Source organism: Osmerus eperlanus, chromosome 10 (genome assembly GCF_963692335.1).
Source record: "Osmerus eperlanus chromosome 10, fOsmEpe2.1, whole genome shotgun sequence".
NCBI classification, from domain to species: domain Eukaryota; kingdom Metazoa; phylum Chordata; class Actinopteri; order Osmeriformes; family Osmeridae; genus Osmerus; species Osmerus eperlanus.
The window spans coordinates 5,528,327-5,550,450 of NC_085027.1; the positions used below are offsets into that span (position 1 = coordinate 5,528,327).

Consider the following 22,124-nt stretch of genomic DNA (forward strand, 5'->3'; position numbering starts at 1 on the left):
CCTCTCCCTCTCTCTGAACACCAGACCCTGCATCAGCCCATGCACATGCCTGTTTAGCACCTTTTAAGGACACGCCCGGAAGGTGCTGGTCGGGTCAGGCCACCGGCGCGCCTCTCGCTTGTTCGCTCCTCAGTCGTCCATGTCAAACACGACCCGCCGCGAACATGCACCCGCCGCCAACAGCTAACTGGGCCTCCATCGTAAATAACTCCGCCAACAATACATCATTTAAGTGGGTGTTCTGCCCTTGTGGGCAACTCACAACAAATGGCTCAATCGATCATCGCAGAGCCAGGTAGAGAGGGGCCAGAGCCCCTGAGAATCTACCCCCCTCTCTCTCACACACACACACACAGAACATACCCCCACACACATCATAAACACATATGCTCGCCCCCTTAACACACCTACACTCTTTTTTATAAATAGCGTCCTGTTTTCCTGACTGTACGGCGTGGGCGCCTGGCGGAGGCCGAGGCGGGGGTAATCCTGTGGTGAGCAGGTGTTGCTCCGTACCGGGAGTCACCCGGGGGAGGCAGAGGCGCCTCGTGCGCCGCGCCCGACACCGCCTCCATTGTTTGGCGGTGTGAATAATTAATGTTATGTACAACCTTTAAACAACCTCACGCCAGGCTCATCTGTCATGGCCGCCCGCCGCGACAGGGGTGGGTGCCGTGGTTACCTGGAGGAGGCCGGGGTCAGGAGCGCCCCGGAACGCCTGGATGGAGGGAGGGGAGGGGGGGTGCGGGGTGAAACGCTATTTTGGCGGTTAGCCTCTGGCACGCTAGGGGCAGGTTGGGGCAGGCTACCACTGTGAACGTCCCCAATTCTACGCCCCCCACCCCCCCCCCATCCCCCCCTTCACTCTTCCCCCCCTCCCTCCAGCCAGATCCGCTGCTTGCCGTGTGTGAACAAGACCGCGGCCCCCACCCAGAGACAGCATACGGAGGAGCGATTGACTCACGATCCATCATAGGCTGGAAGACTAATGAGAACAACCTGGATTTCACTTACCAAACATTTCCCCCACCAGAAACAAACGCGTAAGCTATAGGCTACACCTGCGTGGGGGGCAGCCTCACATTCTCCTCGTCCGCCTTTCATGCCGTGTCCTGCCCAGACAGCACTGCACAGGGCTCTCAGCGAAGGCTTCTGCGTGTGTGAGGGGTGGTGTGTGAGGGGTGGTGCGTGTGCGGCGCGTGTGCGGTGCGGTGTGCGTAGGGGCCGGCCTCACCTCGTTGTGGATCTCCTCACAGTGCTGGAAGGTGGAGGGCAGCAGGGACAGCAGGCTGTGGGCGCCCCCGTCCGCCTCCACGCGCAGGTAGGACAGGGCCTCGCGGCACCGCGCCTCGATGTAGGCCAGGGTGCCTGTGGAGCACTGGGGGGGAGGGGGAGAGACATCAGGCGCCGGCCTGCTGGAACGTGTACAAGTGGTGGATATCAAGGTGGGGTGGGGGGGGGTGCTCACCTCCGCCACCCGGTGGGTGGAGCTGAAGCGAGGCACGTCTCCGGTCAGGACGCAGTGCTGGTGGCTCCTGTTCAGGTCGTCTGGAGGGAGGAAACGTGAGGAACATCTCGCGGTCACATGGACCTCACGGAGCGCAGGGCTACACTGCAGTCCCACCCACTACAGCCCTGACTGAGTCGCCCTGGTGGAAACTGAGACGCCAACTGTCTGCTGGGATCCTCCCTTCTCTTGATCGCTCACTTTAGTCTGGGGACTAAATGAACAGCCTGTCTTCATTGTTCTAATGCCCTGGAAGCATTTGGTGTGTGCCGTTCGGTTATCGCCAAACACTCCCAAATCACATGCGATCTGTCAAGATGGAGCAGGGGCGTCGCAGCAATAAACATTTGTCCAATATTAAAGGGATTGTTGAGAATTAACCAAACTGCTGTTCCCGGCCTAGTGGCCCATGTGTCAGTCTGTTTGCGTGGCTAGATGTCGCAGTGCTCGTCTGCTACCCCGCTTCATAAGCGTAATTAATTTAGGTGCGACGAGGGGCGCTGTCGTTGAACCCAGGACATAGCTGTATCCACACGTGCCTGGAGCACAACAAACAGACAGGCCCTAATGCTTGTGATCGGAAAGTCAAACAGACTGTTTTCCTAAAAAGACATTAATATGTGTGTGTGTGTGTGTGTGGGGGGGGGGGGGGGGGGGCGACACAAGGGGGAGGGGAGGAGGGTTTAGGTGACAAACAAAACAAGTTGTCTGTGTTTTGCTGTCTCCTTCCTTGATGAGATTGTGAGGGATTAGCTCCTGTGGCAGAATGACTCCCGTCTTTAAAACAGTTTAGATCCAATAATGAATGATCTCCATCAATCTGCACCTCCTGCTCCAGACGGATCGCTGGGACTAAAACTCGATTCCTGGAATAAATATTTCTCTTTCTTTCACCCCCCATCCCTGTCTGGTGCCACTTGTCCTTCTCTCCCCAGCGGGAAGTGGGCCTTTTAAATATATTGGGTCAACTCTTTCTTCCGCTCCCCTGTGCATTCAGAGCTGAAAATCAGATTACCAAACACACCCGGTGTCAGGACTTTCATTGTTCTTTTTTTAACCACAGAAATTCCATTTGGTGGAAATAAGGTTGATTTGATTTGCTCCCAGCAGAGCGGACATTAGCGGTTCAAAGGGCGAGGCTGTGACAAATAGTGGTAAAAAAAAATAACGGAACAAGCGGACAACGGTGCCCCGTGCTGTAGCACGACAGCGCTCTCCCAGACACGTCGGGCTTCTTAAGGCTGTTTGTGTTTTGAGGAATTTGCTCCAGATGATGGACAGTGTGTTGTGGGTGTCTGTGTCCATGTGCATGTTTGTGTGTGTGTGTGTGTGTGTGTGTGTGTGTGTGTGTGTGTGTGTGTGTGTGTGTGAGTGAGTGTGAGTGAGTGAGTGTGTTCTAGTGGCATAGAGAAGTTGGGATGTCAGGGGTACAATCACCAACAGGAGCATTAATCCCCCATGCTCCTGACCAGTCAGGTCCCATTCCAGGCAGCCCATACCTGGGCTAAAAGGGACATCCTGGGGCTGTAAATATCACCCAGACAGGCAGAGCGCCCTTCTCTGGGCCAGGCAAGAGGTAACTACTGCAGTTTGACAGCGCAAGTGAAACATCACGGATTGCATAACCATGAACATGCTTTAAGCGGGTGTCAGATGAGCTTGTGTTCATATATACGTGTGTGTCTGTGCATGTGTTACAAATACCAATGTCATACTATGTCTTTCTTTTTTTCGACACCACACACTACACACAAAGGAGAGGATGAGTCTGCTGGAGCCATCAGCTCCGGGGCGTGATTTACACCCTCATGGCCCACTGCCTGTCCTCTCCAGTGAGACAGCACCAGCCCCGGGTCACAAGACTTCATAAAATAACATTTGGTTTTCTTAACCTCTCTAATGCACACAATTTCATGGAACCTTAAGGCTCCATGAGCCAAAGAAGCCCAGCTGTGGAGTAGCTAGACAGACATCCAGCAGGAGATGTGAGATCAGAGGAACTGGTGAGAGGGGGAGAGAGAGATAGAGAGACAGAGAGAGAGAGAGAGAGAGAACTAGAGAGGGACAGAGAGAGAGAGAGACAGAGAGAGAAAGTCTGTACCGCATCCTGCTTCCATGGGTCATTTGGGACAGAGTAAAGAAAACACTAAAAACACAGAGTCATAAAATGTTGCTACCTCCGGACACAGCAGACATCATGTCAATGTCTGTGTGTGTGTGTTTGCGCCCGAGCGCGTCCTGGGGTACCTCTCATGTAGTAGCAGTCTCCAGACTGCAGGGGAAGGGTCAGGCCGGGCGTGTGGATGTCCCAGGCCACCTTCAGACCAATCCTCCAGCAGCCCTTCTCTCCACTGCTCTCCTCTGGGCTCACACCTGTCAATCACACACAGCCACACCTCCATGGGTCACCTTGCCGTCAGCATCACTGAACATCGCATTTTACACTGGCATACGAGTTGTGACAAGCTGTTATACTAGAGAGCACAAACTGGTACTGGCGGTATCTTTGTTCGTCGTTCGTACAAGGAGGGTTCTTCTATTAAAAGCTTTTGATGTTCCGTGTGTGAGACTGTGTCTTTTGACCCGGTCGTCATCCAGTCTTTTTCAGCCTCCCCCATGCTCCCTAGCCTGACCCAGCCTCAACCCAGCCTCCCCCGACTCTGCATCCGCTACCAGCCTTTAGCCTCCAGCTGCCTACCCCAGCCCCCTTCTGAAGGTACTATGAGCCAAATGCTGGCCAACACCCTCCATCTCAATCAATACTAACGTCTTCCCGGCCTTCTCCTCCCCCCACGTCTGCCTTTCTCTTTGCTCAGCACCGATAAATAGTAACTTAATTTCCCGCCAGTGCTTTGTGAGAGAGCCGCTAATGACACCTGCCCCCCCCCCCCCCCCCCGCCCCCGAGGCCCCCCTCAGAAAGGAGGAGGGCTTTTCGGGCCGGGCGGCAGATGCCCCTCCTCCACGACGGACTCTTCCGGAAAACACGGCCGGCTGACTCTGTAATGGAGACCGTGGTGAAGGGATAGCGTGCCGGGTTTGGCTGGGCTGTTCAGACATGAGAGGGGCTGTTGAGGGAAGGCTGGTGGCGATGCTAACACGCTCGCATGGTCATCGTTCGACAACGATACGTCTGAAACAGGTCGAGGTCGACGGCTCGATCGCTGCGTTCGAAAAGTGAGGCTGCCTCAACGCAGAACCATATAGATTTACCCCCAACCCTCGCCCTCCCTCATAAAAGAACATTCCACACCGCAACACTTCCACTTGCTCGGTTCTGGGAGTCCTCACGACGATTGGGTCGGAGTGACGGCAGAGTTTGCAGCCTAGCGCTGAGGGGTTCACTGCTGTGAGAGTCCGGATCGAGGGGTTCTTCCTCTGAAGTCTGTGGCGATGGGGTCAGCGGGGCCTACAAAGACGCAGGTGCAGAGTCCCCCCCCCTCGCCGTTTGAAGCCGTCGTTCCCGGGGGTCAAGGTTCAAGCGGGTCGGAACAAATCATCTCAGCAGACCCCTGAAGCAGGTGGTTCTGTTTAGTACTTCACCCTTCTGAGAACGACCACGTCGGCTGCAGAAATATGAGCGTCCTCTGTGCTGGGATGATGAGATGAGGGGAAAACTGGTAAGACCAGAGGTGTTTCATCCAATGAATAAAAAAATACATCAAATTATGTTTTTTGTTTTTTATTACCTGCTCTTGCAATTTGTACACAGTCATTAGCAATAAGTGTTCTTGACTTAACAACCATAAAAGATACGGCACGGCCCTTGAGTAACAGACAAAACACCAATGATGTGTATTATCTAGGCGCAGTACTGTCTAGGAGCAGTTCTCCAACTAGGCCTTCATTTCTCCATATCAGATAATTACACATTGATCATTTCTAGGGGGCGGAGGAGTTAGATGAGATGAGAGGTGTGATAAGGTCTGTTTAATGAAGTGAGTGCGTGTGTGTGTCTTTACGCACGTACGCACATACTTGTGTGTGTGTGTGTGTGTATATGCTAGTCCCCGTGTCTCTGTGATCTGCCTCATAGCGCCGGTGATAAGCGAGGCCCCATCAGAAACAGAGCCTGCGATGACATTTGATAAAGCCTTGACACTATCGGGCAGACAGATCTTCCGGCTGGCCAACCGGAGGCCTCGTCTGAGATGCTAGCTTCCCCGTAGCTCCTCTGATCCACCACAGAGACACCCAGATAAACGTGAGACCACATTACAATGACAGAGATCACTGATACGCGCACTTTTCCGGGAACACGAGACAGAATATCTAGGTTGTGGGGAGGGGGGGGAGGGCGACATTTTGAGAACATGTGCGCATTTATAAACCCGCTTTTGCTGCCGTGAGCTTTGACCCCTCACCTTTGTTGTCGTGGCAGCTGTAGCTGTACACAGCCACGGGGGACCTGGTGACCAGGTTCTCGTCGTGGTGCCACCCCACCGCCATCTTGCCCATCCCATAGTAAGGCTCTTCCTTCAGTTGGCTTATGGCAGACGGGTCCATGTAGTTGAGCAAGGTGACGTTGAAGGGGGCGGGGCCTGGGCATGGTGCTTGGGGGGGGGCAGAACAGCCCTGGCCACTCTGCTGCTCCTCCTCCTCCTCCTCCTCATCTTGGATGTGGTAGCTCGAGAGACTCTGCTTCAGTTCTGACACAGGTTTCTCCTGGCATCCCAGCATCGCCCCCTCGGCCTCTGGGCTCCTGCCTGACGCGGGGTTCGAACCTGTGCGTTTCCCTTCACTGTGCGGATTTGACCCTGTGACCCCAAGCTTGCTCTGTCTGACCTCCAGCTCTCCTTCGTCGCTGTGTTTGGACTCTGTTTCCAAGTCCGCCTCCTGCTTGGACTCGGAGCAGCCTTCGTCACTGTGCCGAGACTCGATATCCCACTCCTCGCTGTGTTTGGACTCTGTGTCTCCCTCTTCGCTCTGCTTGGACTCCGAGTCGCCCCCTTCCGTGTTTTTGGACGCGTCGCTCTGTCGGGAGCCCTTGTCGTCGTCCTCGCTCAGTTTGGCCTCCGTGTCCGCGTCCTTCCTGTACTGCGTGAAGGCGTCGCCCTCCTTCCTCTCCCCCACGTCGGACGAGAAGAAGTGGTTGAGCTCCCAGAGTGCCTTGCAGGCGGCCCTCAGGTCGGCGTCACAGCACGACTGCCCGTCTACCCCTACCGTCCCAGCAACGCCAGCGCCTCCGCCCTCCTGATCCTCGCTGTGCCAGGGGATGGCGAAGAGACGGGTGTCCAGGTAGCGGTAGGTGGTGCCCGGCTGGCCCAGCAAGGCCCGGGACACGGCGGTCAGGACGTCGCGGTCCCGGACCCGGACCAGGTCTCTGAGGAGGCAGCCCCTCTGCCTCAGGGTGAGGAGGGCGGTCTGGACCCGACCGTGGAGCTCTGTGGGCAGGGAGCAGGACCGCCGCACCACCAGGCCCGAGTAGCTGGACTCCCACTGGGGGAACACACCACAACACTGCAGTCACATTGCTGTCCCCACATTGACCCAAGCCGGCAGTTTATCTGTGATGGCCTCATTTAGGAACTACTGTATCTGGATCAGACAGGAGGAAACTAGACTTGGTCTGAAGCAGGTCGAGACTGCGTCTGAGGGACTCACCAGCTGCTGGAAGCCCTGGTCTCCAGGCCCCAGGAAGGGAATCTTCTGGTCTCCCAACTCCTGTATCAGCCTGCGTCTCTGGGAGAGACAAGACAGCAGAGCACACAGGTAAGCACAGGAAAAACAACACACCACATGGGTATACAGGGGCATTTTTCTGTTCTACTTTTGTGAGAAGTGTTTATGATGAATGATTAGGGTATTCGGGGGAGTCGAAGAAAGGACGTATAAAACCCAGGCACAGGGAGAGATTTCCCATTTGATATAACCTTCACAGTCTCCCAATGACTCCCATAGTCCTTCACTGTCGTCTCGCATTTTTATGATTTTTGGAGGCTACAGCGGGGTTCCTCACAACCTTATAAAAGATGCCCCGCACCGTACATGCCTTTCCCCCCCCCCCCAATAAAAACCCCAACCTGGTGGACAGATCAAAGCACCTTTCATTGGGCCGCATTCCATTCCGACCTGTAAATCCAACGGCAACCAGCGTAAAACCTGTGATACCCAAATAAATTTCACACAAGTGCCTCCCCTCCCTCCCTCTTTCTTTCCATTTTCTCTCTCCCTCTCTCTACCAATGTACCCTTATCCCAGAGCCCCCTGCACCTCTATTTCAGGTGCACGCGGTTCCACACTCCACAGAGGGGGGGCATGGGAAGTTGGGGAGGGGGGGGAGGGGGGTCCTGCTGTTAAGACACCGGCTCGAAAGCCAGTCCCCGGGAGTGGGCGGGAGAGCAGCTCAGAGTATGTGATGTTTTAAGGTGAGCAAGAGCCCTCGTATATATTTTCCCAGACATTTACTGCACACGTGTGGCATTTCCACCACCCTAATAACACCAGAGAGGGAGGGAGGGAGGGAGGGAGGGATTGAGGGAGGGAGGGAGGGATTGAGGGAGGGAGGGAGGGAGGGAGGGAGGGAGGGCAAAATATGTCCTCACTTTTCGAGTGAAATAAAATGACATTAACATTAAAGTAAACATTTGGTAAAAAAATATAAAAAATAAAGGCTGCGGCCCAATTTTAAAGAAAGGTATATCAAAAAGACGACTAACAGGAGGAAAAGCACAAACTACACAGAGGAGAGGAGAAGTGCATTGTGGGGAGTAGCAGGAAAGCAGGCTTCTGATCTCAGCAGCCGCAGGGCTTCCCCCTCAGGGAGATGCAGCTTTACCTGGGGCTACAACAACACAACACCTGCTGCAACTTTCTTTACAGGCTGCGCGGGAGTGGACGGCGCCTCTTAAGTTATTCTATTTAGAGTGGAACAAACAAAAAGCAAGAAAAAGCAGGCCCCAGACAGTTGGAATCTACAAAACAAAACAACATGCACTATTCATGGCCAGCCTCTGTTCAAAGAGCCCAGAGGAAGAACGAAGAAAAACTGACAACCTGACACACATTCACTGGTGTCAAATTCCAGCTCATGGCAGAGGCTCAGCCTGGGGTGTGTGTGTGTCTGTATGTGTGTGTGTGTGTGTGTGTGTGTATGTATGTATAGGACCGGCTGTGTGTTTGCATGTATGTGTAATGTGTGCATAGTCGATACTGTTCACGTAAGCACAAGTGTGTGTATTTGAATGTGTGCGCAAGACTGGTTGATAGGCCATTGCCAACTTGACCAAAGCTCACAAGCTCCCGGTGTGTGACGTGCACACCAAAACACACACAGACGGACATAGACACACACACACACGCAGCTGGGCCGGATGGTGCGTTGCCTTTGCTCCGATCGCACACCAGCGGGCTGTCACGCACATGTCAAATACATCAAGCCACTCACAAATTCCACCTCCAAAAAAAAAGAAAATTGGGGGGGAAGACAAGCTTGGCCCTATGAAGCAGATGGGCTTGTCCTCCATCAGAGCCCAGAGAAGAATATGGAAAGGGAATAGAGAGAGATAAGAGAGAAAGAAAGAGAGAGAGACCGGGACAATCCAGATACTGTAGATAAAGAGAAAAAGAGAGACACACCAACACGACAAATGGGATAAAAGACGGACAAAGAGAGAGACAAAAAGAGACAAAAAGAGAGAGAGACAAAGAGAAAGGGGAGGGAAGTGGAGAAAAACAACAAGGCGAAACAAAAAGGGAGCCTGCGTTTCCTCACAGACCAGAGCAAACGGGATTACCCATCCCATAATGACACGGATACCGCGGCAAAAGTGTGCCAGCCGTCTGCGCCGGGTGACATATCTGATGTTGTTTTTAATCTCCCCCTCTTGATGGAATTATTCCCTCGGCCAGACTGTTTATCATCCAAAACATATGAGTGAGAACAGGACTCTATTGGAGCAATGCTGTGTTCTCTGGGCATATGACGGAAATCAAACAGGAGGAGGGATATTCTGTCTCTCTCTCTCTCTCTCTCTCTCTCAGTGACACTTTAATGACCACCTTCAAAGCGCTGTGTGGAGAGTAGATTCATGTCCAGAGCTTAGATCACAATGGCTCCAAATAACTTCCAGTGTGTCTGGGCCTACTACATTAGAATCCCAGCTGGGTAGCGGAGCAAAAGCATTTCCTCTGAGGGACATGTCTGTTTGCAGTATCAGCTCCATATATATATGTTTATGCTTATGAAATGACTGATTGTACAACAGGGTTCTCAATGGACTGGTTAGCTCTGTGCTTAGGAGTTGGATTCAATGGTGGTCCTTGTCCTCCATGCACTAGAGGGCACTCTGGTTGATCTAACATTTCCTGAACACCGATACTGCCCATGTATCTTAGCCTTAGCCCTGAACACAGGGCCTATCAATTCTCAAGGCCCAGGCCAAAGCAAGCTTCACCCCAGTCCCAGTTGTTCCAGCCTCATCCTCCAACCCATCCCCCAGGGATGACGCATTGAGAGGCAGCTGCCTAATAGAGCTCCCTGTTTAGAAAGCAAACTATTGGTGCTTGTGTGACACCGATTCAAGAACTGGGCCCCTCCTGCAAAAGTGACGGTGAATCAAATATTTTGACAGGTCGTCTGTAAAACATCGGCCTCAAACAGGGCGACTAGACAGGACATCAAACAGGCTTCCGTCCACTTTCATTTGGCACGCCGTCGCGGAATGTAGGGAGCTGGTGCGGGGCGGCCCTGGGTGAGGGAGGATGGCAGGGAAGGCATGGGGAGTCCACCTGGGGGGGGGGGAGGGGGACCCAACAGGCGGGCCTCACACCTGGGTAAACAGGCTGGCTGTGATGAGCAACCCTGAGCAGCCCTGAACCCCCTGCCCCCCCCCCCCCCCCCCATCAGTAATTTACAGGGTGTAGCTCATGCACGGGGCATGTCTCTGACTGCCTCGAACCACAGTGAGATAACACAGCAGGTAGGTGCCAGCGCGCACACACACACACACACACTGACCTGCCCTCCTCATGTCAAACCACCGGCAGCCTCTCATTTGATTGCACGCACATTTGGTTGTTTTAACTTTTGAGCCCAGAGGGGCCTAAATACAACCTCGGAGCTATCTTTGGGAGAGAGGAGCAAAACTTTAACCAACTTTCGCTGGGGCTCCGCTACATTAGCCATCTGTTTGCGCCAATTTGCAGCAGAATCCACTGGAGGAATAAAGCCATGCGTCACTGAGAGGTGTAAAGGTTAGGCACGGAATAGGGAAAAGGTAGTGATAGGTGACTGAACACTGCATTCAATGGCTAACCGATTGAAGACCTTCCGGATGCTCCACAGAACAAGGACAGCAGTAATGAACACACACGGACGGACGGACACACACACACACACACACACACTACTGCATATTCATTAGTGTGAGAACTGCCCCGTACACTCTGGTCAGCTAGCCTAAACGTTATCGTGTCATGGTGGTGACAGTAGAATCATTTGTCAATATTGACCGAACTGAAAGGGAAGAGGTCTAGGTACACACACACACACACGCATCTCTTTTCTGGTCTAGTCCGCTCACGTCGAGGATGAGAAATGGCCAGGAGGCCGACGCTCTCTCACTAATTGTTGTTTGGGGCTGAAGGGGACATTGTTCATTTCACTTAACAGCAGGTCAAGGGAAGCAGGAGTCATCAATACTGGGGTGTGTCCATCCATCTATCTGAACACGGGGCCAGTCGTTTAAGGGCCCGGCAAACTGGCAGGCCCTCCACGCCCTATTTGGGATACTCATCTAATCACATTACCAGCACTGCAGGGTCATCACACACACTCATTAATTAACCTCTCTCATCACACACACACTACACGAAGATCCACACACACACGCATGCTCATTCCGTACACATACCCACCCACCCCCCCCCTCCCAGCACAAACAATGAGGTTCCACAGACAATTCCAATAACAATCAGATGAAGAGAAACTCGATTCATCACAGCACTCAGGAACGCCGTAAACTGAGAAAAGTCTATTTCTTAAAAAAAATGCCATCGAACGATCTCCCGTGAGCTCGTCTTATTCTGTCCCACCAGCGGGCCACACGACGTCCAGCACACCACCTTCCACGGCCCTGCGCGGGTGGAGCCCTGTCAGCCAGGGCGACGTGCACCCAAATCTCAAGATCAATCATCCCAAAGTATTTACAAATGCACCGAGGATAAAGCCCCAACACTGACAGGTTGCCACATACAAGGCCTGTCCGTTTAAGTGCTCTTCAATGTGTCTGCGGTGTTGACATCTATTTCACACTCATCCACACCTAAAAGCACAAAATAAATTTTTTCATGACCTTTAGGGGGTGTCAAATCTGAAGAGGGGGGAGAGAAAGAGGGGGGGGAGGAGAGAGCGGGTTTAAGATGTCTGCCCATGCATGCCTTACATAAGCAGAAATGCTGGAGTGTTAGCCATCTTTGCCTTTAATTGGGATTCTGCGGCCGGGACCTAACGTTTCCATTAGGGTTATGTCGATAGAGAAGGCTTTTTAGTTTTCACCTTCAAATTACAACATGGTTTCATGAGGTCAGCTTTTTTCCAGGCGGAATGGAGCGTTTTAACACTGACACAGTCCCTTGGTATTCCGACATGGACTGGTTTGTTACAGAAGGGGGGGGAGGGAGGTGTGTGTGTGGGGGGGGGGGGGGGGTATGCAGGGAGTGAGGGAGAAGGGCAGCGTTGATTGAAAGACTGTGATTAGTGGTTCTCTGCGGGGGTGCACTGGGGCCCCCGAGTTGGACTAACAGTGTTGTCGCGTCCGGAGGTGCAGTCAAGGAGAAGTCAGTGCTTACGAAAGCTCAGTCTCTCTCTCCCTCTCCCTCTCCATCCCCCTCCCTCTCTCTCTCTCCCAGCAGCCAGCCACACTCCTCTGCCTTTCCACAAAATCAATATGGCCGTGCAAAGTGCAGGGACGGCCCGGGGGAGGGCTGGCTGTGGGGCTGAGGGGGCTGAGAGGAGGAAGTGAAGCGTCCTCCAGGCCTGTCCCACGGGCAGTGTCAAGGACAGATCCGGGGCCAGGGGGCTGGGGGGCCAGGGGGCTGGGGGGCCTTGCTGCCGCCCACCCCCGGATATCGTCGGGGCGGAGGGGATCGATAAGCAGGCAGAGCAGTAAATTCCCCGTCACGCTCCTCGGGGCCCGGGCCGGACGCGCCACGGGCAATGCCACCTCTCCTCACCTGGACATTTTATTCCTGAAAGCGAGGGGATTGGAAATCTCTGACAATAAACGATTCAATAACACTTAGGAGGCATTTTTGTGGAGCCCGACCACAGTGGTCACACATATTTTCTCAACACCACGCATGGCAATGGCACTCAAGCACATCGGCAGTCTAGCTACTGGCTCTGTCTTGTACACAGTCTGGAGATGGTGCGTAGTGCTAGCCAAGGCCCTAAAATGCTATTCACCAATCATCTGTATCTAGCGGGTATAATCCCCACGCGTCGCTACAGAAAGTACAGTTTAGCATCTACTGTACTCGTGGCTTTAGTCATTGTCAGCCGTTCTCATTTCAATACAGCGGGGTGCGCGAACAACAAGCTCCCGGATGACGTCTTTGCGGAGTGTGACGGATTTCCATCTGTCTGTCCGCGTGTGTGTGTGTGAGGTGTGAGTGATGGATAACGGTGGCGGTGGCTTGTGTTTCTAATCCGGTACCACTGTACGACAGTCAAGAGCCGGCTAGGCGCAACACTGAGCAGGGTGATCAAGGAGCTCAGCTGACAGCTGAAACCATCCAATCAGGCTGATGTCCCGTCTGGGCGCGTCCTTCAGGATCCATGCTTACAGGACGTGATCTCCCGGCTGTCGCTTCATCGCGGATAAAGACGATTAAGCACCCCGACGCAGATGAGGGAAATAAGGGGAAACCAGGGGGGGGGGGTTATGACTTCCCTGACACGATGACAATCGCAATGCTGTAGATAACATGCATTCAAACTAACCATATCAATCATTTGCATATTGAAAACATTAAGGTGTTGTTTGCTTAAGTTCGAATAGGCCTCAGTTATTGGACGATTGCATAACGTAAGTTCCCAAAGTCAATTGTAACAACAAGCCTCTGCAACATTGAGAGATCCTTGAATTTCCTGTATTGAGCTATCGTGAATGATCAGATTGCTACTGAATGACGTTTAAATATCACAGGAGACCGTTTACATAGTGGCTGAATGTCTTCCTGGAATTCTGAAGCCAGATAAGTTGTCTATAATGGCATTAGTCAAATCCCCACATATGGCAAAAGGCATTTTGACTTGCTTCAGATACTAACCCATTCTTTATTTATTTATCCTTCACTCATTGTGAACAAAGGCAAATATTCTACCAGGAGCTGAATAGACTAATCCTCTAAACGCTCTTCCCAGTAGCCTGAACAGTGACAGATTAACATCCGGGAGGTTTACAAACCTACCCATTTGAAAATGTAATTGCTGGTGGCATGCTGGGTTGCATGCGTTTAAGTGGCAGGTCAACCCTCGTGCTCGGGTCACATGACCCAAAGGTTCATAACGAACCATCGTTGTGTTTACCCAATTTTACCCAATACAAAAACAAATTAAAATAATTTTCTTTTAACCTTTGCAATGTGGGGGGTCTGAGACAGCCCAACGGTTAAAAGAAAATGCTTCACTTTGTCTTTGTATGCGGTAAATCTGTCGCAATACGACGGTGGGTCACAATGACTGATGGGTCAGAATGACCCGAAGATAACACAAGGGTTAATATGAAGCCAGTGAAAATGGCGGTGGGAGTCGATGAGGTCCGGGCTGGGCTGAGCTGGGCAGGGCTGGGCCGGCTCGCTCACCATGACTGGGAAAGAGGATTCTTTCACGTATGGGGAGGGGGGGGCTGAATGTGTTCTATCCCCTACCCGAGCCAGACACCATGGTTACTGTTCACTTTTTTGCTAATTATTACAGCCAATCAGAGGGGTTAACGGGGCGGAGCCTCAACGGGTCATGTTCTGGGGCATTTAGCAGTTGGCAGGAACGGAGGTGAATGCATTACACACTGGCCTCGGCCAATGAAAATAAAACACTCTTGACATCTGAAGTGTACTTAACACAGAGGGGAGGGAGGGATCAGGAGCGGGAGGGAGAGAGCGAGGGAGGGAGGGAGGGAGGGAGGAGGGGAGAAGAGGACCCTCACATTCAGTGATGTCCAAGTGCCACCTAGTGACAACTACATGGTCCTCTCGTCCTCCAGGCTGTAAAAGGCCATCCTAGGACAGGACCTGGACTGGACCTCAAGTCTCCCACACCAGGAGCTTAGCCCAACACAGAGAACCTGACCCACAGAAGCCCTACCGGACCAGGTGAACCGTCACTGGGCATTACACTCCCTTTTTTCAACAATCTTACAACAAAACTCTACTCATGTCAATCACAACAACTAGTCTATTTTTTTTACTTTGGTTTTCCGATTGTGAGGATATAAACCCCAGGAACACGGGTTGATTCCACCTCCTGTACTATGGGCATTGTTCCAGGCCCGTCCCATGGCTCAGGACGACCCCGGCAGAGTGTTTGTTGTGCTGGGGAGGGGAGAGGGGAGGGCAGGGAAGGGGACCCCCCGGTATAAATCACAGGCCTGCCAGGGCCCAGAGGTGAGGGAGATGAGAGTGGAGGTGAGCCTGAAATAATGCTTATGTCATGCCGGGTCAGCCCTCCATTATGGCCGTTTCAAAAACTATTAATCTTGCTTGTAGTCAGTGGCCTATAAATAATTACTTCATCTCACCTATGTAATACAGCATGACCAGCAGTCGAGCCTGGTCAATTTGAAGCAAGGTTCCAGTTGGGGGTGGAGAGCCACAAATTACCATCTCCCCCTGTCGCTTGCTACTTGGTGAGTGATGTCCCACTCACACTCGGTACGGCCTTTACACTCTGCCACTGATTTAGATAGATACACACACACACAAGCACACGCATATACTCCAGCGTGGGGAGAGTTTCACCTCAACCGAATGAGTTTAGAAAAAGACAACAGTCAAATAAGCTGTCCCAAATCAGACAGGACAATCTCAACCACTAACCTGAACTGGCCTGGGTCACTAAGTCCAGAACACAGCATTTCACCAAGTACCCCCCAAAACATCTAGTTTTCTAGTGCCACCAGGGAGGCCGGACTTCAACTCCCTCGCAGCTGCTCAACAGCGCCCCCTTGAGCAGCAGAGCAGCCGTAAGAACCAACCCCCCATGATGGAGCAGGACGGCTCCAGTGCCGTGTTGTTACACCCCCCCCCCCCCCCCTCCAAACCGGGGACAGCACAATAAAGATGGCTATTGTAAAAACACACAGCACATATAAAAAGAGCCATGATGCCGTCCCCTTCTATAAATGTCACAGGAAGTATGTATGGAATGACATAAATAAATATAACCCTCCGGTGCTTGTCACAGCTGGCATCCCAGGTGCAAATTTAATTAGTCAGGGTGAAGTCTCCCTTGTTGTCAGGGGGTCCTCGGCACGCGGCACTGTAAACATGCGCTATATCCTAATCAGGTGTCAACGCCGCGTTTGATCAGCCTGCGAAAACTTGTCACAAATCCCCCGGCATGGAGTGGGCCGGGGGGGCGGAGGGGGCGGAGGGGGGAGAGAACAAAGGGAAGGAGCTGTCACTGAAGGAGGAGGAGGGGGGGGGGGAACGGGGACGAGGAGAGTTTGCCCATTAGTAGTCTTCCTTTCCTACCCTGTATTTCTTCCCCCTCTCCCCCTCTCTCTCTGTGGCTGCCCACATAGACGAGTCCCTGACAGGCAGCACGGGCCCTGTGATATCCCCCCACAGCACACACCCCAGTTAGAACACACCCAATGCGTACACCTGATCACGTACCACATACCCTAACTAAAGTAGTACACTGGTTTAATAGTTTACCCAAAAAAAAACAGAAAAACTCAATGGCGGGTCCTGTTAAAAACAAGGCGAGCGAATCAGAGACAAGCGCGACATCCTCCCACCCCTCGCCTCCGAGCTGAATGAAGAACACAGCAGAGGAAGCTGGCTGCACGGGAACTCACGCACCATTAGATTCTGTTTACCTTTCATTTATGTTGATATTGAATACATTAGCCGATTGAACCTGCTAAGAACACAGGCGACTGACAAGCGTGAATCGTCTTTGCAAACTACCATGGCAACCGAGATTATCATGAATGAGAGGTTGAAAAAATATAGAAACCCTCAATAGACGATACATAAATTAATTAAAGGACAAAAAAAACAAGTGGAGAATTAAACTTGGAACATCTGTCAGCGACTTAGCTTCCCATCATAATACCAGTGTTAGAACATTTATACCCTTGAAGTTAATGATCCCCTCTTTAATTGACAGTCAACGAAAAGTGGCTGCTGCAGCATCCTGGAAACGACGATAAGAAAGCTTTTGCCCCTCTCCGAAAAACCAAGAGAAAAAAAACAGTTTAAAGAACCTTGGCACTAATCCCTATTGTCATCCTGGTGCAGTAGAGGGACTTACAAATACAGATAACTCCGCAGAAGCTGTCTGTTCTGCTGGAGTTACGGGGGACAACGCAGCCGCGGCGCGTCCAAAATCAGTCACTTAGATTAATACAATCCCTATGTGCTGTCAGTCACATGGCACACCAGGCTGACACTGCAGTTACATGAGTCCATCCCATCCTGATAACAATGGCTGGTAGAGGGTCCACTCTCTCACTCACTTAGAGACAGTAGCCTGCCTCGCTGGGGTGGGATTAAGCTCATGGGTACCTTCCCTCTTCAGTGACACTGCAACAACAAGTTTGTAGAGCTTTAAAGTATCACGGTCTTTACATACGGAATGTGTGGGACCAACTGTCATTCAGGAAGCACACATGGGATGCAAAAACGAGAGCAACGGTAAAAAAACACTTGTAGACTAATGACGGTTTGCTGAGATAAGGCTGAGTTGTTGTCACCTTGCGTGTTTGCCGTCACCTGGTGTTCTAACTGTGCAAGACTATAAAAACCCTACGAGGAGAGTAAACAATGTCTATTCAAAACATACTGCACGTCCAATAGGCACTCTGATTTCAAAGACAGCTGTGGGAGACTGCAACTTTGGAAACGTGAGGATAATATAGAGAGCAGGTGAGCTACAAAAGAGGTAATCTCAAATGAAGCTCATTTTAATTATCCCGGATCCAAAACTCACCAACATGCTTGAGCCACAATTAAGCCACAATTAAGCCACAATTAAGCCTAATTAGCACTAATGACATTGTGAAGACTTTTGAGGGTATCTTACTGAGTGTTTCTAGCTACTCCTGAGCTTCAGTGCTTAGTCTTTGCTGTTGCCGACTTTCACTTCAACAGTGCTACAAATGACAGTGGCTGCCCTCAACATTACAGGGCCAGGTCACACATGACACAGGGGCTGACAAGTGAACCAACACCCACACACAAACACACACACACAAAAACCAAAAAACAGCCCTGACACGACCACCTACTACATCCCACTCTCCCTATCCCTCCTCCTCTCATTCTCTCTCCATCTCACGAGAGACAACACTCAATTCAGGCCCTTTACCCAGGCATGTGGATCTGACCTGCTGCCCCCCAGTCAAGCTCATCTGAATAAACAGAACAGGGAGACAGGGAGAGGAGGGGAAATCTGCCTATATTATGATGGGAGAAGAGGAGAGAAGAAGAGAGCATGAGAGAGGATACGGTCGGGGGGCTTCTTCTTTATGCACGTTTGATCATGTGGTTGACAGCGCCGGCTGATGGAATTACGGACTGTTGAACAAAAGGTTGGGGGGCTCCTGGCGGGGCCTGGGTGAGTGGGCTTTCCGAGGCCTGACAGTGCAGGGCTCATGACAAGCCCGCCGTGCCGCGTGCACGCCCGCCTCGGAAGTCCGTCACTCAGAGCAGGCCCGGGCTGGGGAGGGCCGAGCGTGGTGGGGAATGAGGAGGGAGGGGCGGGTGGGGGATGAGAGAGGGCTGGTCAGAGGTTAAGCGCAGAGAAGACAGCAATGAAAGGCAACTGTCATGCACCAGTGCTCGCTCAGGAGCCGCCTGTCTCATGGAGAACATGCAAAGTGCACTTGCCGCGTCCTGACAACCCCACCTCCCCCACCCCCCCCCCCCCGCCTCAGTTCTCTCAAAACAGGCCGGCGCCACGGAATGGCAGCCAACGCCTGACAGTGTGCCAGTCAAACTGTCGGCCTTTCCACATATGCAAGAAAAAGTTAAGTTATGTAGGCTCATGAACAAAAACACACAGACTCCAAGGAACAACTGCCAACGAATGGAGGAGTTACCTGAGGCAGCCATTTAACAAGACTATAGACATCAACAGGTAATGTAGAATGTCATGGCTGGGAAGTGGTAATCTAATTAACGTACCTCAGCAAGAAGTACATTTTGCATTTGACAACTACTGGCCGCCAAGTCAGTTACTGGAATTTTAGTGAATGGCGGTTGTTGAGAAAGGCCTCTATCCAGCTGGCTATGCTAAGCTATGCTATGCTAATGCAAAAATTGGTTCGTGAGAAGGGGGCACTACCCGCTCCCTCAGTAGTCTCCCCTGGGCAATAAGCTTACATGCCAGGTACTTTCACACACTTTCATTACACACGTTTATGGAAAGGAACTTATGATGTACAAATTAACAGTTACAATTTACAGGGCCCAGTGAAAGTGGCCTCCTGCAGCTTTTGTGAATGAAGGGGTTTGGACTTCTCATCAGAACCAGATGTTGGCTAAGGCTAGCGCTAGGTACTTCCATTTTATTAGAAAGGTAAACCATTACAAAGGAAAATCAATTTCCGAATAAACAGCAACAGAATCCTCCCACCACAGTAAATAGAGCAGGTGCTTTAAGAAGTCAAATTAGCCTTTTTTGGAGCTAGCCTAGTAAAAGCTAGGCTAAAACATTATTGTTGCCATGCCTAGACAACTAATAAAACCACTAGAGTCTGGTACATGATGTTAAAAATAAGTTTACAGCCGCACAATTGCCATCAAGCACTTCACTTAAATTGATGGTACAGGAGTGTCAATATCTGTCACACAGCCATACCCCCTCAACATTGAAACACATTTTTTGATGTGGCCTTTTGCGCTTTATAGTTTGTTCAGTCAATCGCTGACGTGCATACACACACACACACACACACCTTGGGACACCAACCAAATTCAAATGAAAACAATGACGTTCCAAGATTATAGCCTCAAGTAGCTAATGACCCCCCCTGAGTCCATGGCCTCTCTGTCTGAGGTGAGGAGGTCATTCCCATGTTTATTCAGAACCGCTCCGCCGCAACCTATTGATTGGATTGATTATTTCATGTTGGCCTATATCACTTCTGATAGGGCTCTGTGTGACACATGAACCCTGCTAGTAAGGGTCACAGTCAACGTAAATTCATCGACATTGGCGGTTGATCCAGCCAACCAGTTAAGATGATCCATGTCACAGGGCTCGTTTGCGAGTAGCTAACACCTAAATACAAACTGCTATAGGCTCATGAGCGACATCTGTCAAAGGAGCTGTTCAACTTTTTGGCCAGCACTATACCTAAAAAGAGATTAAAAAAAAGGATTGATAATAATCATAATAATAATAGAAAAAACAGGATTGCTCACAGCAAAACCCAACCTAGATTGTGTGCAATCAGGCCAACCCCTCAATACAGTGAGACAAATCAAATCAACAGTCAATCTGTCAGGGAGAACCCTTTCAGAGGTAGCCTGAGACCAACTCTGGGATTCTACAGAGCTTCACATTGACATTGCGTATGGCAGTTTTACAGCCAATGTTTCCAGTGTTCACTTAGGACAAAGCCCTGTATGGATGAATCCCCACGCTGAGCCAAAAAAGTGCTTTCTATAACTCACTCTAGTGGTCTATCAGATGGCTGTGATGACTTACATAAGGCCACCCCACACCCCTCCCCTGGTTTCTGACTCTGGATGTTTAGTAGGATCACAGATGCTCTTAAACACATCCCAGGGCCCTGGCAGAGCAGCAGACATGTGACCTAAGACATAGCAGCGGACTGGGCTGTAAAAACCGATAGCCTTCCAGATGCAAACCAAATGTAGACATCATGCAACTCTAAAATGTCATGAATTTAATGCAGATCATTGTAAAAATTGTAAGAATAAGAGATTAGACCTATGCACAGACACGATATGTACAACTGTATGTTTGATTTTAGGAGATAATTAGATTACCAGCCGAGAGGATCTCAAATATGAGTTGCCAAGTGCCAACATTCATTTCTTAAGTTTTTCTTTAGGCAACTCTTGATGTTATTCTCTATATTCTGTACTATGATAAGAGACCACTAAGCCTATAGCCTTGGAATAGACTATCTGAACCTAAGCACAACAGAACCTGAAGCCCTTCTTCCATCAATCAATGACACATTGTCAGGTCCTCTGCTTGAAGGGTGGCTTGGTTAGCCAAGCTGATCTATAATGGACGCATGCTAAACACAGCAAGTGAAAGCTCAAATAACCACAACAAGGTGAAAAGACAGACAGGCAAGACAGAAGCTTAGCTGTAAAGCCCCCCACCATCCCCCCAACCCCTCCACCCCTGTCCCCCCCATCCACATATCCAATCAATGAAGGACCCAGGGCCTTGGGCACGCACTATATTACAAACCAAACTTCATATTCATTCATTGATTTACTTCTTGGAATAGTATATCATTGAACTCCAATGGGAGCAAAAACATAGGCCGGGGCTGGGGTCAAGCCTCTCGTGGACAGATGTTTGCACAATATTGATGGCGCACGCAGAAAGAAATGACTAAATACCTGGATCAATAGCTAGTTTCCCTAGCCATGACAGCTCAAGCCAGATGGAAATACAGAAATACATCTTTACGGCTACAGGAGTAGACCTGATGAAGAAGGGGCTAAATACTCTCGGCCTGGGGGAAAACTCTTTGATCAGCAGGGGGCCAGAGGGGACTGGTGGGGGGTAATCGGATGATAAAGATGCCACAGCACACAGTCCGGGGGATGCTAATGGACACAGGGAGGCCAGGGATACCACAGGTCACACACCCTGGGCTTAACTGTCTGTGCTACCTGGCCCTCTGTTCATTTGTAATGTTAATGGTATACATCATTCTCAGCCAAGAAAGACTAATCCATAGCATATCATGATGATGGACGAAAAAAGGGGGGGCTCTGCCAATTCTAGACGTAATCTACTGTGAATCAACCATTGGCCAACCAGAGCCACATCTCCAGCCCCAGCCTCGGCCCCAGCCTCGGCCCCAGCCCCAACCTCGGCCCCAGCCTCGGCCCCAGCCCCAACCTCGGCCCCAGCCCCGGCTCCAGCCCCGGCCCCGAGCCCTCATGGTGATGTGTGCTGCTAATGACGCGGGAGGAGCTAAGCTACCGGCTCTTATTTACAGAACAGCTCAATTACAGAGGACAACACCAGGCTCATCGCTTCCCTGCCCCACACTGGTCAACAGAACCATAAAGAGGGAAGAACCAGATCGTTCCCTGCTCCTTAATTAAATGAAAGCTGTTGAAGCAACTCCACCCACATACCCCCAATCCCCGCCACCCCTTAGAAGCCAGGAAAAACAAAGCTGTGACACATCGAGGACACCAGACACTCCCAGACACCGTCCCTGC

The 22,124-nt window shown here is 51.3% G+C and overlaps 1 protein-coding gene across 1 annotated transcript in view; it reads right to left on the reverse strand.

The window, feature by feature from the left end:
* The window catches only part of fto (FTO alpha-ketoglutarate dependent dioxygenase), a 40,867-nt gene that overhangs the window by 15,828 nt on the left and 2,915 nt on the right, over positions 1-22,124 (reverse strand). The window contains exons 2-6 of the mRNA XM_062470960.1: positions 7,110-7,187; positions 5,870-6,944; positions 3,755-3,880; positions 1,469-1,548; positions 1,235-1,378 (exon numbers count right to left, since the gene is read on the reverse strand). Of these exons, the coding sequence (XP_062326944.1) occupies positions 1,235-1,378; positions 1,469-1,548; positions 3,755-3,880; positions 5,870-6,944; positions 7,110-7,187 (1,503 nt within the window). The remainder of the gene's footprint in view (positions 1-1,234; positions 1,379-1,468; positions 1,549-3,754; positions 3,881-5,869; positions 6,945-7,109; positions 7,188-22,124) is intronic.